The following is a 27,689-nucleotide window of genomic DNA, read 5'->3' on the forward strand; positions in this document are numbered from 1 at the left end:
CATTACTATTGTTGATAATAACTCCCAGAAATAGTTTTCAATTTCTTCTGGTTTTTCTTTTTTCGAATAATTTTTAATTGTTGTAAAATTATCTGTACAAAAACCGAAGGTACATTTCGTATCGTTTGATCATGTGTAATCATAAGACAAACAACTGTTGTCATCGAATATTTTTCAAGGTGTTTTACAAATACAATTTTAACAGTCAAAATTTTTTTTATTTTAAATAAGTCGTTTTTTGGTCATAATATCTTGTTTTATTATTAATGTTTTTGAACGTTTAAATTTGCCTGCTTGATAGTACCATCGTTGGCCGAAATTTGAATTCGAGGCGATGTGAGTATAGAAGCATGCCTAACCAATATTCTGGATCTGACCGTTTTTCGCGATGTATCAATCACTTATGATTTTCGATCTATGAGATGCTACTTGAGTAGCGAATCGGTCTAATGGAAAAAAAGTTACCATGACTTGAGACAAAAAAAAATACATCTGTAATAATGTGACTTGCAATTATCCAATTTCTAAACTCGTTTTTTGTGCCAATTTTGGATATGCTAGCTCTGAATCATTAATAGGCACGCTATTAAAGCTTGCAGGTATAAGATATTGAATTAATCAGGCTTCAAAAACTAGGTTATTGGCCTATGATCTTTAGTAGTTGAGGTGGATATAAAACAGATGATAAATAGGTAAAAGGAGTCATTGAATAACTCAGGTTTCTACAAAGCTAAACGATGTAAAAAAAAATGCTTATACTCTTTTTCGCTAAGTTTTACTAACAAACTTGAGTAACATATTCACTATACGTTTTTTTTTATACTGTTTAAATAACTATTACTACCATATCTTATAAACTAACGTAGTAAGTCCTTGTACTCAGCAACGGAGTAATCAAGAAGGCGAGTGACAGTATATGACCACTTCAAATAAAAATAATTCCTTTTTTTTGTTTAAGTTGTGAAGTTATCATGTACTATATACTATACGTCATGTATTATCATAATGCAGAGTCTCTTCAACTGTACTCTGATATTCGAACACAACAAAAATAACACTTATTTTAAATGGTTCCAAGATAATTTATTATGTAAATTGTATATAGCATATTAAAGAAATTTTAAGAAATGTGTATATCTGCAAGGTCTCTTTAAGAAATTACGCAGCCAATCTTATGTCCGGGTTTAGGGGTGAGTTTGCGCCCTTTTGTATGATGGTCAATTACTTCATAGTAGCCATCCTCCCACATTCTGTACTCAGTGTGCCGTACCTGATTCTTGTCGTCAGATATATAATGTTTAAGACGACAGTAATCGTGTCCTTTGAATTGTTTGGAATAGCTATGAAATATGAGTATGCTTGGATCTTCTACATTTACGAACAACGCTACTAAACGACATTTCTGCTCAACATCAAAATGATTGGATAGATCTTTAAAAACATAATTTTTTAAATTATATAGAGCTGTAACATCGTAATATATTGTCATGTTCACGACGACTAATTAAGCAAGGAGGCGGGCGACATTGTGACCAATTTGAATAAAAATATATATTTTTATTACAAAGTGTGAAAAACTGCACAGTCTTCATCTTTTTAACCTATACAGATCATACAATAATATGACATTTGACGTGTTTATTATTTTTTTTACAAGGTTTCAGTACTGAAGCAAATTAACAATTAGTACCAGACAAATGTAGTTTCATCATTCTGATCACACTGAAGCTCGCTTTTTTGCTTGAATCATAATATTTTACTTATCGTCACCATCTGGGTTAAACATACCTTCGATTGACCGGAGTAAAAATAATACAGATCCCTTAATTCTATTTCTTCTGTCTATCCCCATTCCACCCAATGTTTTGTAATCCGTGACTGCAATTATAAAACATAATAACGTGTAAATAATGACGAGACGTTCGGAAATGTTTAATTTAATTTTTTGACAGTTTGAGTATCGATGAGAAGATATTTTAGTTTCCAATATAGTTAATCAAATTGTGCATTTGGATCTATAAGATAACCGTGGACCGACACTTTGTGTGTATATATTCACTCTATAAATGATAAATCGTACACAGAACCATTGCTGTAGACGAAAATAGAAAAAAGTTTATTTTGAGTTAATTTGTAAATATTACTTCTATCATCTTCACCAGGTGCTTCATTTGCTGAAATAAATAACATTTTATTAAAATTTAACAATTATAAAAAGGTGTTTAAAATGTGGGGAGGGGCATGGGCGACAGACTGTCCTTAGAGTATATAATTCTAAATAATTGCAGGAGACCTAGCTGGTTTTTTACCAATCTAACGTTTGTTGGTTTTATAATTTATTCGAATCACATTTTTACCATGATAATCTAAACGGTCCAGTATATGTTGCTCTTTAATTCCCAGATCTGAAATTTAAAAAATAATCAATTTTAAAAGTGTTTTATGCTCAGTAACATTGAAGAATATTGATTCCTGCTGTTATGATTACATAGATATTTAATACCTTTAACTTAATTTAATAATAATTTGACATAAACAACTGTACTTCATAATTATTTCGCACACAGATATAAATGTAAAAGCACAAATTTTAATTCACCCTGTAATATTATGTTTTTGACTATACATTAAATATTTACCATCTGGATAATTCCCACATCCATCCTTGAAAACCAACGCTGAAATATTAACGTATATAATTATTAAAAGTAAAAATAGGTCTTATTCGTTACAAATAAATTGAAAAAATATATATAATTTATATTATCTGAGTCTTAATACTTGGCGCGGCCAAAAGCGAAATCACCGCCTCTGAAATGAATAAAAATTTATCGTTAAACGAGATTGGCTGTTCATAATAAGTCATTGAGTAAATATGAATAGCATCTTTTAATGTCTTGAAAAGTGAGCAACACTATTAAACGATGTGTCTGCTAAATTTACAACTAAGAATTTCCGGGTTTATGTTTGAAAAATAATTTTTACAAAAATCAATATAATAGAAAAATTGACACGTTGGCTGCCATGGGTAATCTTACCAAATAAAATTATATAAAAGGTGATCAACTTATCGTTAACCACTCAATATGTCACTTAGTTTACAAAGAATTATAATTTTTTCTTTACTCAGTGTTTTTTTACAATGTGATCTCAATTTTTTACTATATTTTTTTTTGTTTTTACCATCCTCCCAACTTAGTTTTTGTGATAGTAACTTTTTTAACATAAATGGTAACGCATAAATTCCATTAAATTTTTAATGGAACAAACATTTTTGACTGGTCGATTAAAGTTACAAGTGTTTAAAAGATATGGTGGGAGGGTAAGTGTGGTTGGAAAACGGGCGCAGATAAAAATAATACTACACTCCACTTTTCCTCCTGCCCTAAACTTGAAACTTCAATAACTTTAAATATAGCTGTTATTATACAATTATTATGCTTACCAATATGCATATCATCCAATATGTAAAATGTGATTAAATGGCGTAAATGTTCTAGAAAAAATATGTTTTTTAATTGTGTATATTTATTTAGTAAGGTATTTAATAAAAGTGCTAGAACTTATTATTAAATAATGTTCCAATGATTGTATTGACGCGATTGTAAAAATGTACCTTAAATTACTTTTTAAGTAACAAAAAATACAAGCAAAGGTGAAATGAGCAAAAAAATCAACCCTTTGAAACATTTTAAACAGTAGAATTTTCATTTCAATCTTTTTTGTTGAATCAACATTCAATTGTCAGAGAAAACGTAAAAATACATTGTTTATAAATGTATTAAATATTTTACCTTCATTTAAACGATTGAGCATATGGTCTATGATTAAAAAGCAAACAAAAGATGTAAAAATATAGGTAAAACTTAATTGACATATTGTACATATATTTTACAGATAAATAATTATTGGTTATACTGACTTGTATGGTATACGAAATGTCTAAAGTCATCTAAACAGAAGTTAAAATAAAATTAAAAAAAGGTAATTTTAACTATTGATTGAATCCGGAAATTGGGATTTTCACTACTAGTGCTAGTTACTTAAAGCTGGCATGAGTTTTAAACAATTATTAAATATTAATAAAATATAAATCTGCGTACCCATATTAAATATTTGCGATGAAAATGTAAAAATAAAACACAACATCAATAAGAAAATTTTCTTTCTGCATTTGGATTTGTTAAAATCATAAAATCCGTAATTTAAAATCCGAAAGCCCCATATAGTCAAAATTAAGCGGTTTTTTTTATTACTTTACTTAGATACACAGCATACTATAAGAGTAAATGGCTTAAAAAGGATTTATTTAAAAATCTGTATTTTTGGATTGCTATCACTTATTTAAACCTCTAGTATTTTAGAAATTCATGATACGTACCTTCGTGTAATGCCAAAACATATCCAAAGACTAATGTCATCAAAACACAAAAATGTTTCATTTTTTTCTGAAGAAAATACAATAAATTTATCTTACAGTTACAGTTGCCAATGGATTATTTATTTATTTGACAACTATGATCCTTAATGACTAATAAAAACACTAAACTTTTAATGATTATGAATTCTAAATTAATTTCTATGTAAATAAGTCTATAACACAACATTTACAAAACACAGTAGCCTCATAACTTAACATTAATTAATTAATAAATATTTGGTTTTATGTAATATTATATTAAAATGTTTATACATTTTAAAGTATAATATTCAGTATTTTTTTGTCGATTTTCAAATTTTTTTATGATGCATAAGCCATAGCTCCTTAAATAATCGTTTACGATAATATGTTCTACAAAATGTTACGCACAAATTAATACACATCGTATATTATAAAATGAATAATGCAAAAATTTAAGAAAAATTATTTTGTATACATTCATAGAGAACGTACACATAGTATGTATTCCAGCAATTCATGTTTTCATATTTCAAACAGATACTTGGATCATTCGACAAATGTGTAAGTAAGATCATCTGCTTACACAAATGCTCTCGATACACTTAATTACGTTTTATAAAAGTGTTTTCCCAATATGTTTGTATAGTTTTATATCTAAAACAAGTGTTCCAATATGACAGCTGCTCTGTAAGGTGTTTGGTTATGTCGTTTGTTTGGGCCACTATTCAAATGTTTGAACTAATGTTTTGCACAACCGTAGAGCTCCGACGTTCCAATAATTATAGCGAATATCTATTTTGTATATTGAATATACAATAATATTCTATAAAATTGTCCTTTCGTAAACATTTATAACTATTACATTCAAATTTTAACCATTAACCAAAGAAAAAATGTCGTTTAAGAAATTAACGAGGAATTGAGATTAACTTAAATAATGAGAACAACATGGGCAATTTACTAGTGACGTTTTAATATTACCCTATAAAAAAAAGTTGTTCAAACTTAAAAATAAATTGTTTAAACCAAATTTTTTGGACCCAGTTATTGTTTTATTTTAGAAAAAAAAGATTTTATTAGTTTAAGCGAGTAACTTATAAAACATTTATTTATTAAGACATTTCTTTTTTAAGTTTGAATTTTGCCAGAAAAATATTTGGTCCATTGATAATTGTTAGTACTCTATTATAAGGACTTTGGTTATTATTATATAATTTTATCAAAACAGTAATTTTTAAATTATGGTAATAATAATTAAAACATTTTTTATAGTGAATGTCATACTGAGGTTTGATAGTAATAATTATTGACTTTTTTTACATTATTTTCTAATAATAATAAAAACAATTATCAAAATTTTTTTTAAAAAAATTAATTTCCTTTTTTTGAACTCGGTTATTATTTCATTAAGAAAAAAAGATTTTATTAGTTTAAGCGAATAACACAAAAAATAGTATTAACACTTTTAAAAAAGAAAGACAACTTTTCAAAAACATTTTTTATTAAAATATAAATATTTTAATGTGAATTTATCCCCGAAAAATGTTCGGCCCATTGATAATTATTAGTATAATGTCTTATAGCCTTTGGTTTTTATTAAAATTTTTTATAAAATATTAGTTTATAAATTATTGTAATAATAATTACTTGAAAAATAAAAATAAATACCAACTTACTGAAAATTATTTTACTCTTGCGAAACCAAACCAATTTGAATAGGTTGTTAAACTAAGTTCCAACTTATCGGTTGTGGATGTCTTTCTGTCATTTCATTGTACTTATATTAAATTTTAAACGTTATAATGTAAAATCGAAATATGGTAAACTATGCAAATTATGAAATGTTTGAACGGTTTGCGGCAGAACAAATGTTTTGTTTAATACCACATATTGTGCAAACGTAAATATGTTTTATTGAAAATGCGTCATTCGAATTTGCTACGATTGTTTGAACACATTTTGTTATTGGAACCAAATTTTATTTTGATTATATACAGCAAGTTTGAACATCTTTCCTTACTCCCTCGCTGATTACACTACTGTCAGTGGACTGTCTACAGATTCGCATCGAAACGTTTGTTTTAAAATTATTTTATAATTTTTAGTTTCAGTACTTGAAGTACTACTTGTGAGATCTCCTTCCCCACTAATCCCCCACCCCACTGTACTGTCTTTTTATCATGCCCTAGACGTAAATCATAAAAACAAATTTTGTTTTTTTTTTCATTTTTGCTTAACGCTTAGTTTTTAATTTTTATACATGACGCATAGGTCATAGCTGTTCAAACAATCGTTTACGATATATAAGTATATAAAATACAGTAAATATTATTATGTATATATTCAAAGCAAATTTACACATTTAATGGATAAGAACGACACATATTTGCAGGTTTCAAACAGATATTTAGACTATTGCAACTTAAGGAAAATCTTCCGTTTACACAAATGCCTAACGATTCATTTTATAAAGTGGTATATCAATATTTTTTTATTGATTGAGGGTTGTCAAAATTTGAGTTTAAGGCAATGTGTGAATAAAAGTATGCCTAACCAATATGCATTAAAAATTTCTATTGGACCTAACCTTTTTTCCCGAATGTCCTGTAATCTAGTTCACACATATTTTATTATTGTGTTCATATTTTCTGAACTCTTAATTGATTTATTTAATTGGCCTTCATTCTTTAATTTTTCGCAGTAGAAAAAATAGTACTTTCTGTTCAATCAAATTAAATTTAATATTTAGTATAAATTATAAATGTTTTTATTAAGATAAATAAATACAATAATATTCCATCCTAATGTAAAAATTACAAAACAAATTTTAAATATATTTTTTTTACACATGTTATTAGTTTATGTTTGACCTATCTTCAGGCTAATTTCCAGCTTTAAAGCCCGCGAGGCAGGGGTTTGACAACATTTGAATTGTGATGCAATGTGTGTATAGAATCCTTTCAACCTCTAAACAGTATTACTAATCTAGTAAATTTACTAGAGCTTGTTGTAGCTCTATACTCATCTGTTGCTCTTCACACGCTATTACCAGGTTTTGAATCAATTTTAAATGCAAACATTGGATACGGTAGTTCTGAATCATAAATAGGCGTACTAGTTAATTTTCATCTAGAAGGTCAAATACACTTTTTGATCAATTCAATCCTATTGACTTGTGACTTTGTGATTAAAGCTTGCAGATATAAGCAAGAAAATATAATTATGTATGCCTAACCAATATTTTACACAAATGTCTACTGGATCCGACCGTTTCTCACAAAATACCAATCACTTACGATTTTCGGTCTATGAGGTGCTTGTTGAGTAAATCGGTCTAAAACAAAAAAGTAACTATGACTTTGGACAAAAATAAAGATCTTTGTAGATATCAACACCTTCAGTTATTAATTCATAAATGGTCAAACTTTTTAAAAATATGTATTCTAAATCTATCACATCGAAACAAAAAATTGCGAAAAATGGAATAACATAATTGTATTAGGACGCTGTGGTACATTTACTAGAGCTCATTGTGCCTTTTTACTCAACTGTTACTTTTAATAAAATTACATGCAATTATCCAAGTTCGGGATTGATTTTTCTTATTTAAAACATTTTTAAATCTATTTAAGTTATCTGTGTTGTATATAAAACTGAAGATACTTTTCGTATCGTTCGAACATGTAAACATTATTATTAATGTTTTTGAACGTTTGAATTTGCTGCTTTATAGTACCATGTTGTTACAAATATTACAGCGAACCATATTTTTTATAGAATCCAATAATAATACAAAAACAGATGTTTTTTCATCTACGAATGTCTTGTATTCCAGTTAACACGTGTCTTATTATTGTGTGCATGTTTTCCGATCTCTTAATTTAATAATTTAACTCGTCTTCATTCTTTAATTTGTCGCTGTTTAAAAAATTATAGTTTCTATACAAATAAATGTTTAAATTGGGATAACTTAATACAATAATATATCCTAATGTAAAAATTGAAGGCGTTTGAATAAGTCAACTAACATAATAGTTTTTGGCCAACAATGTTGTAACATAATATTTTAACGGCTCGTAGTAAAAATGTTTATTTTTTTAAATACCATATGTTGTACACACTTAAATATCTTTATTGAAAATAGATTGTTCGAATTTACAATATTTGTTGAAAAGATTTTGTTTTTGGAAACAAATTTTGTTATGATTTTACCCAACAAGTTTTAAAATATTGACTAGAGTCCGTTAATATTACAACATATTACTGTTTAAATGAAGTCTAAGTGAACGAAACTCGTTTGGAAGTATTTTTATTGAATTCAAAACAATTACAACTAAGTCCAGTACTCTTAAAACTATAGATTTTGTAAATTTTTGTCGGTTTTGTAAAGTAATTATATATTCCGAAGACCGACGTTTCCAGAATAGACAAATTGGCATCTTTTACTCAAGTGGGGTTTAATACAAAAAAAAAAAAAAGGTCCAACACATAAACTAGGGTGTCACTATTAACAACGCTATTAACAGACACAACATATTTTATAAGGACGCTAAGGTAAATTTACTAGAGTTCATTGTATCTTTATACTCATCTGTTACTCTTTACATGCAATTATCAAGTTTTGAAGCAATTTTTCTTGCAAACTTTGGATATGCTAGTTCTGGATCATAAATAGGCATTTTAGTTTGTTTTAACCTAGCATGTAAAATACACTTTTCGATCAATTTAATCGTTTTGACTTGCGTCTTTGAGATTAATGCTTGCAGATATAAGCAAGAAGTTATATTTATAGTAATACGACTGTACGAATCTAAACCTGTCATTTAATTTATCAAGAGAATAGGCTCTTTAGTAGTTGCATAGATATAAAATAAGTGGATGATGAATTTCGTTATGGGAGTCAACGAATCAACAGAGCTTCCTCGCTTTTAGACATTAAAACAAGGGTATCACATATAATTGAGTCAACTGCTTATAAAGAAAACATTGTATTTTAATTATATAAAGTTGTTTTTCAAAATTATTGATCAGTTGTAAAATAGTTTTTTTTATCGAAAAACAAGTTTGCCATTATGGCGGCTACTGTGTAATGTATTTCGTTTTGTTGTTTGTGTAGCTTATGTGTGGTACCTATTCAAATATTTGCACTTAATGTGTTGTTGCATGGCAGTAGAACACTGATATTCCCATATTTAGTAGCGAATAACTGTATTGTAGGTACATTAAGATTTAAGATACGATATTATTCTATTAAATTGTCCTAAAGTAAACATTTATAGTTATTACATATTTTAATTTTTAACTTTGATAAATGATATGTTTGAAAACATGAACATAAAACGGTGAAAAATATCAAGTATTGAAAACCAATCGATACAGTGATATTTAAACTAAATTTTAATAGTTGTCGTTATGTCTACAATATATTATATTGTTATGTGTTGAAAATAAAATAAAACGACGATTTATGACAATTGAATTTCGCCAATTGTGTACTATGTAGTTTAGATGTGTTTTTCCATTGGCCTATATGGAAAAATACCCACTTAATGAATTTATAGGTCCAATAAAAATGGTTATTCCTTATTAATTATAATTTAAAATGTACATATTGATGTTTGTTGGCCATCAAAAACATTATGATCTGACACGGAGCACACATTTTTACGTTAATCCTATATTTAATATTACCAAGAAATGGTCGCTGTTCTTAATAAATAGAAGAACCGATAACGATTGTTTTGACGGAAGCAAACGTTGCTTATGAACTAGTAGATTATATGCTGCCACCTCTAAACAGTATTAGAGCTGTACAGTATTATGTCATTTTTATTTGAAAAAGAAATTGTGTATTGATACAACCAGACATCAATCGTCATCAAAGATTTCAGAGGTAAGTAACCTCTAATTAAATTTTTTTTTTTTACTAAGTTTTTATACAATTTGATCTAAATTTTTCCAAGTTTTGTTTTGGTTTTTACCCCCCCCCCCCTCCCTACTTAGTTCTTTTGGTAGCAAATTTTGAAACATAAATGGTAACGCATAAATTTCATTGACTTTTTTAATTGAGAACTATGTACTAAATACTTTGACTAGTTGATAACCAGTTTTGAACAAATATTTTTAAAGTTATACGAGTTTAAAAATTACGATGGGAGGGGAAGAGCGCGCAGATAAGTGTAATACTACACTCTAACTTTCCACCTGCTGTAAACTTGAAACTTCAATAATATTAAAAAGAGTTATCCAAAACTGTTTGTTGACCAGTCAACAATTTTAGTACATTTTTTATTTGGGAAATGGGTAAAAAGAAAAAACAAATGTGAACAATTTAGAGATCATATTATTGTATAAAAATATTATGAAAATAAAATAAAATTTCTTCTTCCGTTTGTCGGATCGACAGGAGCACAACTGGACGTTCAATGTACATTTTTAGTATCAATATTAGATTACAAAAGTCAAAAGCCCTAAATTTCGGTATTTTAGTACGAGGTGTTTAATGATTTAAGAAAGGATGTTTTACTCTCCCAAGTGGTTGTGTACAGAGAAGATGTTCAACTAAAAAAAAAAAAAAAATTGTTTTATCAATATTTTGAGTAAAAGTTCAGTAACGAATGAAGAAATTTTGTCGTAACGAGTTTTAATATTACTATAATATTGTTATGATGTGTGAGTGGGTATGTGCACGCAGAATTTAGAATTTTCCAGATTGGACTAGATTGTTTGTTTACCAGGGATCGAAACAGTTATTTTACTGTTTGAAAAAAATTTGTATTCATAAAACTTTAATCAAAATACATTTTAGTTAAACTTTTACTTTTACCATCTAAAATAAAAGTTATCTTTACAAAAAAATTCAATTATGATGCAAGATCGTTATTATTTGACTGCTCAGTACTAAAAAAAAGTCTCTTCAACTCTACTTGTATTAAATTAATATTATATCATCATTTGAAATTTAAATTTTTAAAATATTTTAAATGCATAGGGGTCATTCCACGTGAAATCACTTAATGGGTGTGCGACTATACTTCAAAAATGTTCATGTCATACATTCTTTATAGGTCCTTAATGACTCTGTAATTTAACCGTCGATAGTGGTATAGACATGCACAGTTAACATTTTAATTAGGTGTATTTTAACCATATTATTAAACAAATTATGTGATTCTATTTTCTAACCACATTTTTTTATAATTTTTAACCCTGACCAATTTATTATTTTTTAAATTTTTCAAAAACTTTTTTAGGGCCAAAAAGTTAAAAGTTATAACCAAACAATTTATTCATATAAAATTTAAGTTATGTTCTTTTGACCAATATCATCTTTGAACCAATCAATTTTTTTTGTTTTTAATTTATGGCTTCAAACATGGGTATTTTACTGAAATCTTCCTTACCTAATTTAATGACCCAAAACACAATATGTGACCGAACGAAAATTTTCCAAATTCATGCAATACTTACTTATAAGTGAGTAGAACATTTGGTAAAAGTTTGGTGATAGAGTAATTATTTTATTACCAGTTATAAAGTTTCAAAATTGTTTTAAAAAATTTTGTTGTCATTAAGGACCTACAAAAAATGTATGATAAAAATGTCAAACGATTTTTAAGTATAGTCGCACACCCACTACGTGGAATGACCCATAGTATAGTAAATTTATTATTAAGTTATATGTTACATTTATTATTAATAAAAACATAAAAGCCTAATACTTTTTTCATTAAGCTTATGCAATAAAAATGGTTTATAATAACTGTTAAATAAAAACTTTTATAAATCCATTTAGATAATAAAAGTTATGAAAATGACAGTTTTTAATTAACTTTTATCGAAAAAAGTAAAGGTTAAAAAATTTTTTTTATGTATCAACATGCATAAGTAAAAGTTAAATTTATGTATAAAATGTGTATAAAGTACTGACTGCGCACTCGACATTACGGTGTAGAATGTTATCAAAACCATCTATTTGAGGAGCATGAACCTAATATTTTGTATTTTCTTAATAAATACCTTAGTGATTTAACTTAATACTTGTTTAGCTTAAATAATTATTTCACAAAGAAATATTTGCTATTAAGTAAATGTTTAATCGACTTGTCTTAGGTAGGTTAACTGAAGGTACATAGAGCAACCAGATATCTATCTTATACAGATATAGATATAGATCAAGGTACGAATGTATGTAATAAAAGCAAACCCTGTATTTCTTTCCACTCGTGAAAATCTGGTTTAATAATTTTATCACTTGTAATAAATTATAATAAAATATCAAATGTATTATAGTTATTAAATAAGAACATAATGTATGGTTTAGAAACGACACGTAGTTAAAATAAATCAACTCAACATTAATAATTAGATTATCATTTTTTATTTGTTTATTAATCTTATTATTTTAAGTACAGCAAACTTGGCATTTTTTTTAACAAGAACAAAAAAAAATACAGGGTGTTAATTTTATGGTGAATCACTCGTGTAACATAGGGTTTAATAAGAAATTTAATTTTTTTCCATAATGATTCTAAAGGATTCAATGTGATCAAAAGGATAAAACTAAAAAAAAAATTGTGAAAAATTTAGATCGCATTTTATAAAAACATTATAAAAAAAAAATTTAGTTTCTTATTAAAACCTTTGAGATATTGAGTGGTTCACGATAAAATTATCATTCTGTATATGTTCAGTGTTAATTTTAAGTCGAATTTCAAGCCTTTAAATTCTGGAATAAACCATAATCTACCTAATAATTTTACTAAACATGTACCGCGACAAATTTAGACAATTAAAAAAATAGATACAAACCTATGTCAATATCAATTTATTAAACATTTTATTATTTACTTTTTACTCCTTTTTAATTTATGTATAAAAAATGTAATAGTATTATACAGGGTGTCCCATTTTAAAATACTAATCGATTTTTCTCTAAAAATACTGATCCAATCAAATAGTTGCTTATAAAAGACAAAGGAGGACATTATAAAAAATTAAAAAATAGGGTCCAAAATTCAAAATGGCCGACTTACGGTCAAAAATATGTTTTTTTCAAATAGAAACTATATATTTTTGGCTAACCAAACAAATGTTCTTATCAAAACTAACAACTTTTGTTGGAAAAGTTTTTCGAAAAACTCATAATTTAAATGGTTAAACCCATAATTTGTAAATTAAGTATCTTTAGCTATTTTTAGTTTTGATATTTTATTTTTATGCATATGGTAACCTTGTCATGTGTAGTAACCTTGGTGTGTGTGGTAACCTTGGTTTGTGTGGCAATCTTGGTTTTTGAGGTAACTATGGTATGTGTGATAACTTGGTATAAGTGGAAACCTTGTTTTGTGTGGTAACCACGGTATGTGTGGTAACCGTGGTATGTTTATAATTTCCTAACCTAACCTAACCTTACCATTACATTATCATTATCTTTATCGTTAACGTTATCCTCTGTTCTGTGTATCACAAAGACAAAACCCATGGTTATCACACATACCAAGGTTACCACTTATACCAAGGTCTATATTATTCATGACAAAGTTACCATATGCATAAAAATAAAATATCAAAACTAAAAATAGCTAAAGATACTTAATTTACAAATTATGGGTTTTACCATTTAAATTATGGGTTTTTCGAAAAAAATATCCTACAAAAGTTGTTAGTTTTGATAAGAACATTTATTTGGTTAACAAAAAATACATGGTTTCCATTTAAAAAAAACATGTTTTTGACCGTAAGTCAGCCATTTTGAATTTTGAACCCTATTTTTAAACTTTTATAACGTCCCCCTTTGTACTCTAAAAGCTTTAATAAGCAACTTATTGATTGGATCAGTATTTTTAGAGAAAAATCGATTAGTATTTTAAAATGGGACACCCTGTATACAAAATTTGTGTCCCTATAGTGAAAGTTTGATAATTGTTTTTTATTAGTATTTTAAAGGATTTTTTCTTTTGGTATAACCGTACGTATAAAAATAGACAATGTTTTGGGCAAAAGAGTACAATAACAATAAATTGTCAACCAAAGGTTGGTTACTACCTATTCACAAAACTATGAACACGTCCTAAAAAGTTAAATTTTTAGTTATTATTCCGAATTAACTTAATGCATTTGTTTTTAAACTTGATAGATTTTATAAACGCGTGCAATAATTGTTTAAACAGAGATATGGATTTATTAGCGAACGCGTAAAATGTTTCAAAACCAAATACTTATTTATTTATTATTATTAAACGGGCGAGCCCAATGACAAATTATAACTGGAACATAAAATATTTACATAGATAAAGGTTTATGTGTAGGTTTTTAGGTTTGCATTAGGTTTTTTTATCAATTCGCAATCGCGATTTAAAAATCCAACTACGCAAGTATTGTACATTTGCGTGTTTAATTAAGTTAATTAATGAAACAATTATGAAACACAAATCTTGCAGTTTTATCAATCTTTTGAGTTGTACAATTCATCGTTAATTAAATGCGTGGGCACTTCTAGACAGATCAACTGAATGTTTGAACGTCCTCTAAGGTTACTGAGGTCAACTTGTTTCTATGTGTGTATTAAAATATATCCATGACTCGGGAGAAACCTACATATAAATAGGCCGGCCGGCTAGTCATTCGAATCAAATACAATTATTAACTGTAAAGTCGTTTCTTACACCGTTCTGTCACCATGAATTCTTCTAAGTACGCAGTTTAGGTATGTTTTTTGGTTTTGGCGTTCGCTGTCAACGGCGTGAACGCTTATTGCAACCCGGATGATTGTTGGGCTCTATGCCGTAGCCAGTATGGTGGGCCACTCACAGAAACTCGAGGAGTATGCGAATCTTCGAACAATGACTATTGTCGGCGTTATGGTAAAATGAATGACTGATGTATCAGTCTAAATTCCTAACGCTGGTGAGCTCAAATTCAATTGAAAAATGCTAAGTAATAAAAAACGCTATTTTTTTATTCCAAAAAGAGCGCATTAATCCTGTTTTTCTATTTTGTTATAATAAATTTGATTACCATATGTAAGCCTAGGATGTTGATGGCTTAGCATATTTTTTTTATACAATAGTTTTTTAAACAAAGCTATTGATTTATTGGCAATTATATTTTTTTATAATTTCTTAAATCCGTTTTACGCAAATGGACTTTAATATCAGAATTTGTTTCATCATCAAATCTATCCTATTATCTATTGCGAATTAAAAATCCATTTCAAATGTATTGAAAATTTGCGTGTTCGGTTGAGGTAAATAAGTACAAAACCAAAAGCTTTTAGTTTTTTCGATCTTTGTAGTGGTACACTTTAACATTAATTAAATGCGTAGGCATTTGTCAGCACTCCGAGACAGATAAACCGACTGTTTGCACTTGTGGGTTACTGAGGTCAACTTGATTCTATGTGTGTATTAAAATATATCCATGACTCAGGAGAAACCTACATAATATAAATAGGCGTAGGTACGGCCGAATAAGTCATTCGAAGCAAATACAAGTATTAATATTGTAAAGTCGTTTCTCACACCGTTCCGTCGCCATGAATTCTAAGTACGCGGTTTTGGTTTGTTTTTTGGTTTTCGCGTTCGCTTTCAACGGCGTGAATGCTTATTGTAACCCGGATGATTGTTGGGGTCTATGCCGTGGCCAGTACGGTGCGTTGTTTACAGAAACTCGAGGAGTATGCGAATCTTCGAACAATGACTATTGTCGGTGTTATGGTAAACCCATGGATTCACGACTGCCAATTGCAATCGGTCCCGAGGCAAAGCTCAATTGAAAAATGGTAAGTATTAAAAAACGCTATTTATTTATTCCAAAAAGTGCACTACGATCCTATATATATTTTGTTATATTGGATTTGATTACCCATAAGTAAACCTCGGATGTTGATAACTTTACATATTTTTTCTACTGTTTAATCGTCATTGTTCTTTTAAATTTGAAAGCACCATCAAAATAATTATAATTCAATGCTATACTAATACATAAAATATCTTTTTAAATAATTATCCTAAGTAAAATGTTCTTTTAATTATGCCAAGTCAGCTAAAATGTTTAGCCGACTTCAATAAAAGTATTTAATTGTATATTTTGACATTTCAACACGTTGGCCACATTGAGGGTAGTCAAGTTCTCTCACCGCTCAATCTTTTGTGTACCCTGCCAATTGTTTAAAGTCTCTCTCTTTGTGTACTATGTCAATAGATAATTATGTTGATGACTTTGCATAGTTCTTTAGTGAAATCTTTAATGAATCTTCCAACAATGATTATTGTCGGTGTTATGGTAAACCCGTAGGTCCACGGACATTTTATGCTAACCCGGGTCCCGAGGAAAAGATCAATTGAAAAATGACAAGTATTAAAAAACGCTATTTATTTATTCCAAAATTTGCACTACGATCCTATATATATTTTGTTATATTGAATTTGATTATTGGATGTTGATGGCTTTGCATATTTTTTCTACTGTTTTATCGTCATTATTCTTTTAACACCATCAAAATAATTATAATTCAATGTTATACTGATAAATAAAATACCTTTTTAAATAATTACCCTAAGTAAAATGTTATTTAAATTATGTCAAGTCAGCTAAAATGTTTATCCGAATCCAATAAAAGTATTCAATTGAATATTTTGACATTTCAACACGTTGGCCACAATGAGGGTAGTCAAGTTCTCTCACCGCTCAAGCTTTTGTGTACCCTGCCAATTTTTTTAAGTCTCTCTCCTTGTGTACTGAGTCATTAGTTACTTAATTATTTATAGTAAAAAAAAAAAATATTTTACTAAAAATACTTTATTTCGAACGTTTATTATTTATCCATCAACATCAACAAAGCAGTCATTAACATCCGAGCTTTAACTATATGCTTATTATACAAATTTTTTAACTGTACAAATTGGATAATTTTCTAATAAAAAAAAAATTGGGTTTGGACCTTATGCGATTTTTTTTTTGTGGCAAAAACTAACTTTTCACTGGGCTTTTAAAAAAAATGCTATTTTATTTACCGTATTAAAATAATAAATACTCATTGGAAGAAAAAAATGTATTTATATCTATATAAATTGTTAATTTGGATTTGAGTACCATATGTAAACTTCGGATGTTGATGACTTTTAAAGAGTAGGTTAGGTTAGATATGAAACAAAACAGTTTAAATATATCTATTTTTTTTATTAATTTAAAAAATTGTTAATTATTATACTATAAGGTTATTGTACCTCTTTGGATACAGCTATAAATAAAAGGAAAAGGTTAAAGTAATGCGCTATCAAATTTTGAAACTTGTAAACATGATCATTTCATTAACTGTTTAAATAAGGAATAACTTAATGACTGCGACCGTAACTAAGCAACAATTAATTGGGTTTAAGTTAATTGTTGATCGTAAATAGTTTATTAATGTAGTGTACTTAGTATTTAACATATTGTTATAATTAATTTGGTAAATATTTGTACCTCTTTACATATAATTCTGTTAGGTTTGCCCTAAAAATGTCAATAAAATAAAGTTAAATGTTTATAGCCTTATGATAAAAAAATAGTTTACTTTTTGATTTTATTTAAAAAAAAATTACAGAAATTTCAGTACACCTTCTATAATAACTATTATTAAATAATTTTACCAAATCATGAGTTATTATAACTTTTTTGCCATTTCCACTGGTATTCAAACTACACTATGTGAATTGGAGCATAAAAAATATTAAAATACCGGTTATTTAAAATTGTTCGCAGTAAAAAGTGATTTTTAATATTTTTATTATATGACTCAACTGTACATTGCAATCCACAAGTTTTGCTAAATTATCTATACTATAATTTATAACACAATCACAAAACTTTATGTTTTCAAAGATATAGAAATAGTTTTAATTTTAGAATGATGTGATTATGTCGAGTCATTCTCGTATCTAATGTGATGTGTCATGTTAAAATTATACTTACTTTTTTTTTTTTAGCTCAAGACATCGTCTTAAACATCTACATCAGTTCAACGATAAAACTTCAAAAATAATGTCAAAATTTCAAAACATTGCAAAGTAGTAACTCTTTTGTAATACTATTTATGTTAGCTTTTATGTGTTATACATTAAAGGCAACTAAATAAATGTATGTGTAGATAACAAATATAGATTTTTACAATAAACTTAAAATATTATAACTGAAAATGTTGTGTTTTAATATATTTTTATTTACTAATGCCAATTTTTTTATAGTCAACGGGTGTGTAAATTGTCAAAATTGAGTATTTAATATTTAAGCTGTTAGAACTATTCGCTATTAATTGTTTATAATTAACAGAAGAGCACAATATTCATAACTAATTAATAACTTATATATTCGAATTGGCGTAATCAATTTGGAAAATGTCTTATATTATGACTTGAAAAACACGGTCGTCTTGGCCACGTTTGTGTGTTGTCAGCAAATAAATAGAAATGCATTTTTTTTACAATACAATTCTACACATTTCTGAACACAGAAAGTTTTAATCTTAATCTAACTAAAATTGGGATAATTAATTAGATCTACTCTGATTGTGTTTATGTTGTATGTTGTAAGCTGTTGATATCCATTTTTCGTAATTGGAAAAAAAATATTTTTAAAGCTAATTTATAGAACATCAAAATCATTATTAAGTTGGACGGTAGTGTAACATCTATCTTTATTTAGTATATTTTTTATTTAAGCGTTCATTACGATTTCTAATATATGTTAACAAGATTTATTCATTTCACGAATATACCATTTTTAGATTATTAATATTCAAAATATATTTTAATGATTTAAATTATGTAAACAAAACTCGAATAAGTGAGAAAATTTAGTCTAAATGTTTATTTCCTTTTAGATTTTCATCAATAATAACATCTAAATATTTCATACTTGATGTTATATGTATGACACAGTTGTTATAATTTGTAGTGTCATAAGAATCACTCAAGTGGATCATGTTTATCTCCTAGTTAAATTTATTTTCTTTTATACTTAAATAAAGAAACTAAAAAATGTTGATCAGTCACTGATATTGTAAGATAAAATGTTGGCTTTTTTGTAGGAACCTAAAATGCTTGTCGACAAATTCGTTTCATAGTTGAGAAACCTAACGATTAAAAAAAAAAAAAAAAATAATAATCCACAATGTAGACTTTGAAGGGAACGGTATGCTAAGATAGTTTTTCTCAAAAATAGTATTATTGTATTGATTAGTAGTAGAAATATAAAAAAAAAACTGAAATTCTCCCACCCTTGACCATTTACCGTCGTTATGAATACCGAATATAAGCACAAAATAATATGTATATTATACACAAATAAAAAAGTGTTGTTTTCACTAAAGATGTTCAACTAAAACAAAACAAAAAATGAATATTTTGTATTTTGAGTAAAAGTTCAGTAACGAATGAAGTGTTGTAAGCCGTGACCTTTGGCTACTAACACAAATATGTTGAAGTGGAAAATAAGTGTTGTGTTTAAAATAAAGAACAGACACTTTTGAAAATAGTTACCAAGTAAGTTTATAATTGAACAACAGATTAAGCAAAAATTGGCGTACAAATAATAAAATGTTTTACATCTGCCACGTGCGTCTTCGAGTATTGGCTAAATGAATCTGCTTGCAAATGGCGATTGGGCTCCCTTTTATGTTGTCCAAGTCCCGGATCTAATGGTAGGGAAGGTAATTTGGAAGTGGTTGACCTTTTGGCTTGATTCGCAACTGTGTCTGGCCAGGGTGTGGTCGAAACGAGTTTTGCATAATAAGTTGACGACATTGATCATAAACGTCTTCTGCTTAATACTTTTACAAATATTATTACATGAAAAATTAAATTTATAATCCTGTTATCCTTTTTAAATAAATTACATTATGCATAATACTGCAATATATTTACACACCATTACAATTATACTAAAAATGCATTGATACCGAGTTTCTTTTTAAGAGTGTACTAAAAGTTATTATCTTGTTTGACCTTTTGGCACGGCCTTACAATTTAAAAATCGTTATTATTGCTTGGTCTTACATATAGCATAAATTCATAATACCAGGTTTTTTACACGTGTACGTTATTTCTGACAATTTTCCAATATAATACATATAAATATGCTTGCTTATAACAGAAGTAATAATACCGTAACAAGTTTTAATATTATAATAATATTATTGTTATGATGTTTGTGTGTATGTATGCAGGGCAGATAAATCGATAGATGCACGTCTAATGAGGTTACTGACGTCATCTGGTTTCTATGTGTATAGTAATAAATATCCATGATTTGGGAGAGCCCTACATCATGTAAAAAGGAGTAAGTACGGCAGGGAAGTCATTCGAAGCTAATACAATTATTAACTGTAAAGTCGTCTCTCACACGGTTTCGTCGCCATGAATTCTAAGTACGTGGTTTTGGTATGTTTCTTGGTTTTGGCGTTCGCTTTCAACGAAGTCAACGCCAAGTGCAACCCGGATGATTGTTGGAGTGTATGCCGTGGCCAGTACGGTGAGAGGTTCGTAGAAATTCGAGGAGTTTGCGAGCCTTCGAACAATGAATATTGTCGGTGTTATGGTAAACCCACAAGTCGAGGTGGAGAGCGACAGCTCAATTGAAAAATGGTAAGTAATAAAAAACGTGATTTATTCATTCGAAAAAAGGCGCAACGATCCTATAAATATTTTGTTATATTGGATTTAATTACTATATTATGTAAACCTCGGATGTTGATGACTTTGCAAATTTATTTAGTGAAATCTGACTTGTATCCAAATAAGGTATAAATTCGATTTACAAAGACTTGATTTCAAAACAACAAACATATATATATATATATGATATAAATAGCACTTGAGCATAAATTTGTCAATAATGTTTATATCTAGATTTATTTGGTAGCATATTCGTAAGTATATTTATTAAAAATGTTCCAATAATTTAATGATTACGAACGTAACTTAGCAACAATTAATTGGGTTTAAGTTAATAAATGATCGTAAATCATTTATTAATATAGTGTACTTAGTTTATAACATATTGTTATAATTAATTTTGTAAATATTTGTACTTATTCACTTATAATTCTGTTAGGTTTGCCCTAAAAAGTGTGTAAATAAACTATAATAAAACGTTTTAGCCTTATGATATGAAAACAGTGTACTTTTTTTTTTTTAATAACATACATTTCAATACAACTTCTAAAATAATTATTATTGAATAATTTTCCCAAATCATGAGTTATTATCAAGTTTATACAATTTCCACTGGTATTCAAACTAAGCTATGTGAATTGAAGTAGAAAAAATAATACAATTTCGGTTATTTAAAATTGTTCGCAGTAAAAAGTGTTTTTTAATATTTTTATTATATGACTCAAATGTACATTGCAATCCACAAAGTTCGCTGAATTATCTATACTACAATTTATAACACAAGCACAAAATTTATGTTTTTGATGATACAGAAATATTTATAATTTTAGATTGATGAGGTTATGTCGAGTCATTCTCGTATCTAATGTGATGTGTCATGTTACTACTTACTATTTTATTCTTTTATATTTTCTAGCTCAAGACATCGTCTTATACATCTTCGTCGTTCAACGAGAAAACCTCAAAATTAATGTCACAATTTCCAAACATTGGAAAGTAGTAATTATTTTTTTAATAAATTTATGATTTATGATAATTTATTTTTACATAATTTTCATTTATTATGTGTAGATAAAAAATATAGATTTTTACAATAAATTTGAAATTTTATTTAAAATATAATGTTTTAATCTTTTATTATTTACTAAGGAAAAATTATTATAGGCAACAGGTGTGTAAATTTTCAAAGTAGAGTATTTAAGATTTAAGCGGTTAATGTTATTGTTCACGACTAATTATTATAATTAACAGAAGAGTACAATATTCATAAATAATTAATAACTTACAAGTTTGAATTGGCGTAATCAATTTGAAAAATGTCAAATATTATGACTTAAAAAAAAAAAGGTCGTATTGGTCACGTCTATGTATTGTCAACAAATTAATAGAAATACATTTTTTTACAATACAATATTAGGTATAGGCTATAAGATTACCTGAAATAGAATGACCTCAATCGTTATCTAAAAAATAGTATAATCTGTTTTTTTGCACAATATATGTTTATTTAGATTATTTCTTGTAACCTGTGTGATTTCCGTAAGAGGTCAATCGATTATTTTTACTATATTATGTTAGACGATCGACGTTGTTATAATAAAAAAAAGACATGATATTTTAATAACAGTAAATTTATGTAAGAATTGGTTCGCTGAATAAAATGTACAAATATTTCACATTTTTTGGTAAGTATAAATTCACAGATAATGAATGGTAGCGAAACGTAAATTAGCTGATTGAGTAACCTGTGTAGTTAATCGATACTTCTAGTCCTTATACATAATATTATTGATAATCTTATGCTTGTCAATAACATACATTTTAAGATAATATGATATTAATGAGACAAAATGACACCTCTGACCTCCTCAATATGCATAGCTTGTAATAAGGAACAGTGAGTTCAACATCTAGATTATAATATTAACAATATATGACTTATGGATTAAAAAAAAAATATGTTACTATGGTCCACTCAATATCTTAGAAGATATTAGACTTTTTTTAATTTTTTTTTTTATACTTTTATAGTTATTAATTGGGACAAATTTAGATAATAGATAATATGTACAGAACACAGAATTTATACAGAAATAAACAAAAACTAAACTTAATATGTACAGAAGTAGAAAGTATTTTAGCATTTGTTCCAACTTGTTTATGATAAGTACCTACATAAGATATCAAACAACATCTTTATTAGGCATCTATTTTGTTAATAAAAAGGTTTAGATAACAAAGGATTTTTTAAGAAATACGTTCGTCCAATGCTTGTGCACTAAAATAAATTTTCATTTTTATCATTTAAAATTGTAACGCATTAGTTTTAACTATTTTTGGTTGAGTATTTTTAATTGGTAAAAGCCGTTTTAATTTATTATATTACCACATCTAAACCGTCATACATTTCATAGTATCGACTATTGGTATTTTGTTACTTAGTTTAATGTGTTCATATGAACAGTAAAAGTATGCTTTTTGTTTAATAAACTGTTGCTTTTTTCGTTGTACGAGGTATAAACAAAAATTAAGAGCAGCAAATGACAAGTATAACTTTTTTGTTTTTGTACGGCTTTTTTTAACAGACAAGCCTAAAATTAAATAATAAAATTACTGACAAACATTTTTTTTTTTTTTTTTTTTTTTTTTTTTTATTAAAATAAAGACAATATTTACAATCTGTATACAATAAAACAATAGGTAAAAGAGCTGAAATAGAAACTAGACAAGACGACGTGAAAGAAGGGAGCGTCCATTAACACTACTTCCAAATAGGAATTTAAATTTTCAGTTTAAGGGATTAGTACTTTTTTACATTTTTTTTTAAATTGTATGTTAAGAGTTGAGTAAATCGCGTGGCCAGTTCCGTTTTAGTCGGCGAGGAGGATTGTCGGGAATTGTGAGAGAAGCTAGCTTAGATATAAGAGGATTAGAGTGGTTGAGAGCGTTTGTATGGAATTTTTTATAGTGGTAGGAAGTAAGGGATGTTAGCATTGGTATGTTGAGGTCATTGTGTAGGGTTCGGTTACTTACATACCAGGGAGCGTTTGTGATGAGACGTAGGCTTATTGATTGAAAAGATTGAAGGATGTTTAAATGACAAACATTTAAATACTATATTATGTCATGTTTGTTATCATTGTTTGATAATAAGTCTCTTAACGTATGTCTTAAGGACAGTTTAATTACACGGAGTAAGAAAATGGACGGGAATCCCTATTATGACTGAAGTAGGCAATTATAAGGTAAAAAAAATGAGAAACACTTAAGGAATGTAATACAGCGCTATTATTATCAATAGTATTTTGAGTAATACAACTACAAAATGAATTACTTAAACTCTAGAGTTCGTAAACTTAAAAACAAAACAATCGCATAAGTACGAGGCTACAATATTACACGAAAACTAAAATTATATACAATTGTACAATATCGACTAGCGGGCGAAGACAAATGGAGCATTGACGATGACAAGGCGGTGGAATCGACTCAAGCTCGACCGGAGGCCAACGTAGTTAGGAAAATCACTACAAATTCTGTAATAGCTAATGCCAAAACTATACCATCATGAAAATAATTTCAAGATATGGATTAACATGTTAACATATTTTAGAAATATTACCATTGTCAGCAGTACTTTAGATCAAATTAAAAAAACGTAAGTCATAAAATACTGAAAAACATTAGATTTTTTTTAATCAATTTAAATCTAAAAATTCGTTTGACCTAAACGGACATTAAAATCAGATTTGGTTTCATCATCACCAATAGAACTCGCGTTATCTATCACGATTTAAAAGTCCAACTACAAAGCATTGAAAATTTGCGTGTTCGCTTATGTTAATTAATTAAGTATAAAACAAAAATTTTGCTCGTTTATTTATCGTTAATTAAATGCATGGGCATTTGTCAGTACTCTTAGATGGATTAACCGACTGATTGCACGTCCTATAAGGTTACTGAGGTTAACTTGTGTCTATTCAACTATATCATTGACTCGGGAGAAAACTACATAATATAAAAAAGCGTAGGTACGGCAGGGAAGTCATTCGAAGCAAATACAATTATTAATAGGTATTGTAAAGTCGTTTCCCTCACCGTTCCGTCACCATGAATTCTAAGTACGCGGTTTTGGTTTGTTTTTTGGTTTTGGCGTTCGCTTTCATCGGCGTGAACGCTCGTTGCAACCCGGATGACTGACCAGATTGGACTAGACTGGTTAGTTGTACACACAATAAATACATAGATACAAGCCTATGTCAACACCAATTTATTAAACATTTTATTTATTATTATTTTTTTTACATCTTTTTAATTTATTCACAACGGCTATTCGATTTTTCTACGATTATTAGTATTTTTTAAGTGAATTTATGTAAAAAAACACGAGTCGATTATTACAGCTGCTTCGTTTTATTTACCTACAAAATATAAATTACATAATACATACCAACATGTTAATTATGTTCAATCACTGTGTTCGGTAATGTTGTGGACTGTATTGGTTTCAAATATATATACAAAAAAAAAACAAATGATAATTAAAGCATGCAGACTACTATTAAACCAAAGTTAAGTATACAAATGTCTTACCGGCTGGCCAGCGCACTACAACAACAATTACTAAGGACTTAAAACTAAAACTATACAATAAGCAAATATTTACAACTTGAAAATACGAGAACGGTGACGGTCGGTAGTGGTGGTATTGCAAGACGGTACGGTCGTCTGAACGGTGGTGAAAGCCCGCAAACTGTTGATTACTTTACGAGAACAAGACTAATTCTTCGAACGTCGCACAAGTACACGAGCTCATCACAGCAGGCGGTTGATATGTAATTAATAATTAAAAAACAACAACAAATAACGAAAAACGGTGTAAAGTTTCTTTTACGCGTGCGGTTAACGGTGCGGTCGGTACGATGCGGTAAACAACAACAAAAAACGGATAGTAAGTGATATGGTGCGGTGGTGGTCGGTGCAGTCGGTGGTGGTGGGACGGTGCCCGGCTTGATAACGCTTGAACATACCGCCCACCTTGAAGAACCGTAGGTCTTCAAACGTTTGACGGTAGCGGACAAAGCTTCACCGCCGGGCGGCGGAGGATCTTGCCCGCGGAGGTGCGTATTTGTGCAACTCGGACGACTCCATCAGTTCCAGAAACCGTATCAACCACTCGAGCTGTACTCCATGTGAGTGGAGGGGTCGGTTCTTGGAGAATGACTAAATCGCCAATTTTTAGATTTGAAACTTGACGATTCCATTTGGTTTTCTCCTGCAGTTTGTGTAAATACTCATGTTTCCACCGAGACCAGAAATGTTGATGTATCTGCTGTATTAAAGACCAACGCTTGTGGGTACTGATATGGGTTTGACTAATTTCATCCTGAGGAGATGGAACAGCGACTAGAGGCTCCATAGTAAGAAAATGTCCTGCGGTTAAGGTCGTGAAGTCGTTAGGGTCGGATGACATGGTACATAAAGGCCTCGAGTTAAGAACGGCTTCTACCTGGTGTAGAACGGTATTGAGCTCTTCGTAGGTTAGAATCCTATCTTGAACCACACGGTGAAGTAATGTCTTAGCAGACTTGACGGCTGCCTCCCACAGACCTCCCATGTGTGGTGCTGCGGGCGGGTTAAAATGCCAGTGAATCTGCGTACTGATGACGTGATGAACGAATTTTGATTCTCTAATTATGGTATCTACCTCCTTTAGGTATCGCTGACTGCCCACAAAATTCGTGCCACAGTCACTGTAAATATCTGTGCAACGACCCCGTCTGCTAATAAACCGGTTTAGGGCGGCAATAAAAAGAGGCGTGGACATGTCTGACACGAGCTCGATATGAACTGCTGTGGTAACCATGCAAACAAAGATGCAAAGGTAAGCTTTGGTAACTTTAATTTTCCGTAACATTGCGGCCTTCACTTGAAAAGGACCGGCAAAATCTACACCAGCGCGACTGAACGGTTTGACCTGGGTAACTCGAAACACTGGAAGATTTCCCATCAAGGGCGGGTTTGGTCGTGGTTTTACTCGAAAACATGGGATACATTGGTGTATTCGCTTCCTGATGATGCTACGAGCCGAAAGAATCCAGTAGTTTTGGCGTAAAATGTTGTGTGTAGTTTGAGCTCCCGGATGACTCTTAGTACGATGCACAAAATCTATCAGCAATTCAGTCAATTTAGAATTTTTCGGTAGCAAGATGGGGTACTTTTCGTCGTAAGGAATTGGTGAGTTTTTCAAGCGACCACCTACTCTGATTAACGATTTCTCATCTAAGAAAGGTGATAACTTACGTACGGATGCAGGTACTTGTTTGTCTGTAGCAATAGCTTTTTTGATGTCTGCAAAAAATACTCGCTGCGTCCATCGTATTAACGATCGTAAAGATCTCTCGGTTTCGGCCACTGTCGGAGGGAAAATACAAGCCGAAGGTTTTCCCAATAAATGATCTCCAACACGCAACCAGTAAGCCGTAAGTCTCAAAATTTTTTGCAGATTATCAGATTGATATAAAAGGCGGCTCTCTTCTTCTTTTACCTGAGATATAAGCGTGATTGGCTTCTCTTCCGCCTCTTCTTCCAAACGGCTGTCTGGACTGTCAGCGTTTTGAGCTGGCCAAGTA

General features: G+C 29.1%; 1 protein-coding gene and 1 long non-coding RNA gene across 19 annotated transcripts in view; one reads left to right on the forward strand and one right to left on the reverse strand.

The window, feature by feature from the left end:
- LOC126839490 (uncharacterized) overlaps positions 1-18,582 on the forward strand; it is a 28,725-nt gene extending 10,143 nt beyond the window's left edge. The window contains exon 2 of the long non-coding RNA XR_007685893.1: positions 18,373-18,582. This is a non-coding gene — a long non-coding RNA (uncharacterized LOC126839490). The remainder of the gene's footprint in view (positions 1-18,372) is intronic.
- Positions 1,077-27,689, reverse strand: part of LOC126839487 (uncharacterized) — a 49,759-nt gene continuing 23,146 nt past the window's right edge. For 3 of the 18 annotated variants that reach the window (XM_050574825.1, XM_050574808.1, XM_050574820.1), the window contains 4 exons: positions 2,358-2,405; positions 2,145-2,174; positions 1,789-1,878; positions 1,077-1,431 (listed from right to left, as the gene is read on the reverse strand). In XM_050574825.1, the coding sequence (XP_050430782.1) occupies positions 1,151-1,431; positions 1,789-1,878; positions 2,145-2,174; positions 2,358-2,405 (449 nt within the window). In that variant the 3' untranslated portion in view covers positions 1,077-1,150. Of the gene's footprint in view, positions 1,432-1,788; positions 1,879-2,144; positions 2,175-2,357; positions 2,406-2,639; positions 2,679-2,781; positions 2,812-3,445; positions 3,497-3,794; positions 3,822-3,922; positions 3,953-4,381; positions 4,449-6,078; positions 6,459-27,689 lie in introns of those variants that run through there. The other 15 variants (XM_050574823.1, XM_050574812.1, XM_050574827.1 and 12 more) reach the window with 12 other exon arrangements.

Source organism: Adelges cooleyi, unplaced genomic scaffold (assembly GCF_023614345.1).
Source record: "Adelges cooleyi isolate 19-005CV unplaced genomic scaffold, UGA_ACOO_1.1 ACOO_flye_CR_arks_rails_tigmint_CR_PRNA_306, whole genome shotgun sequence".
NCBI lineage: Eukaryota > Metazoa > Arthropoda > Insecta > Hemiptera > Adelgidae > Adelges > Adelges cooleyi.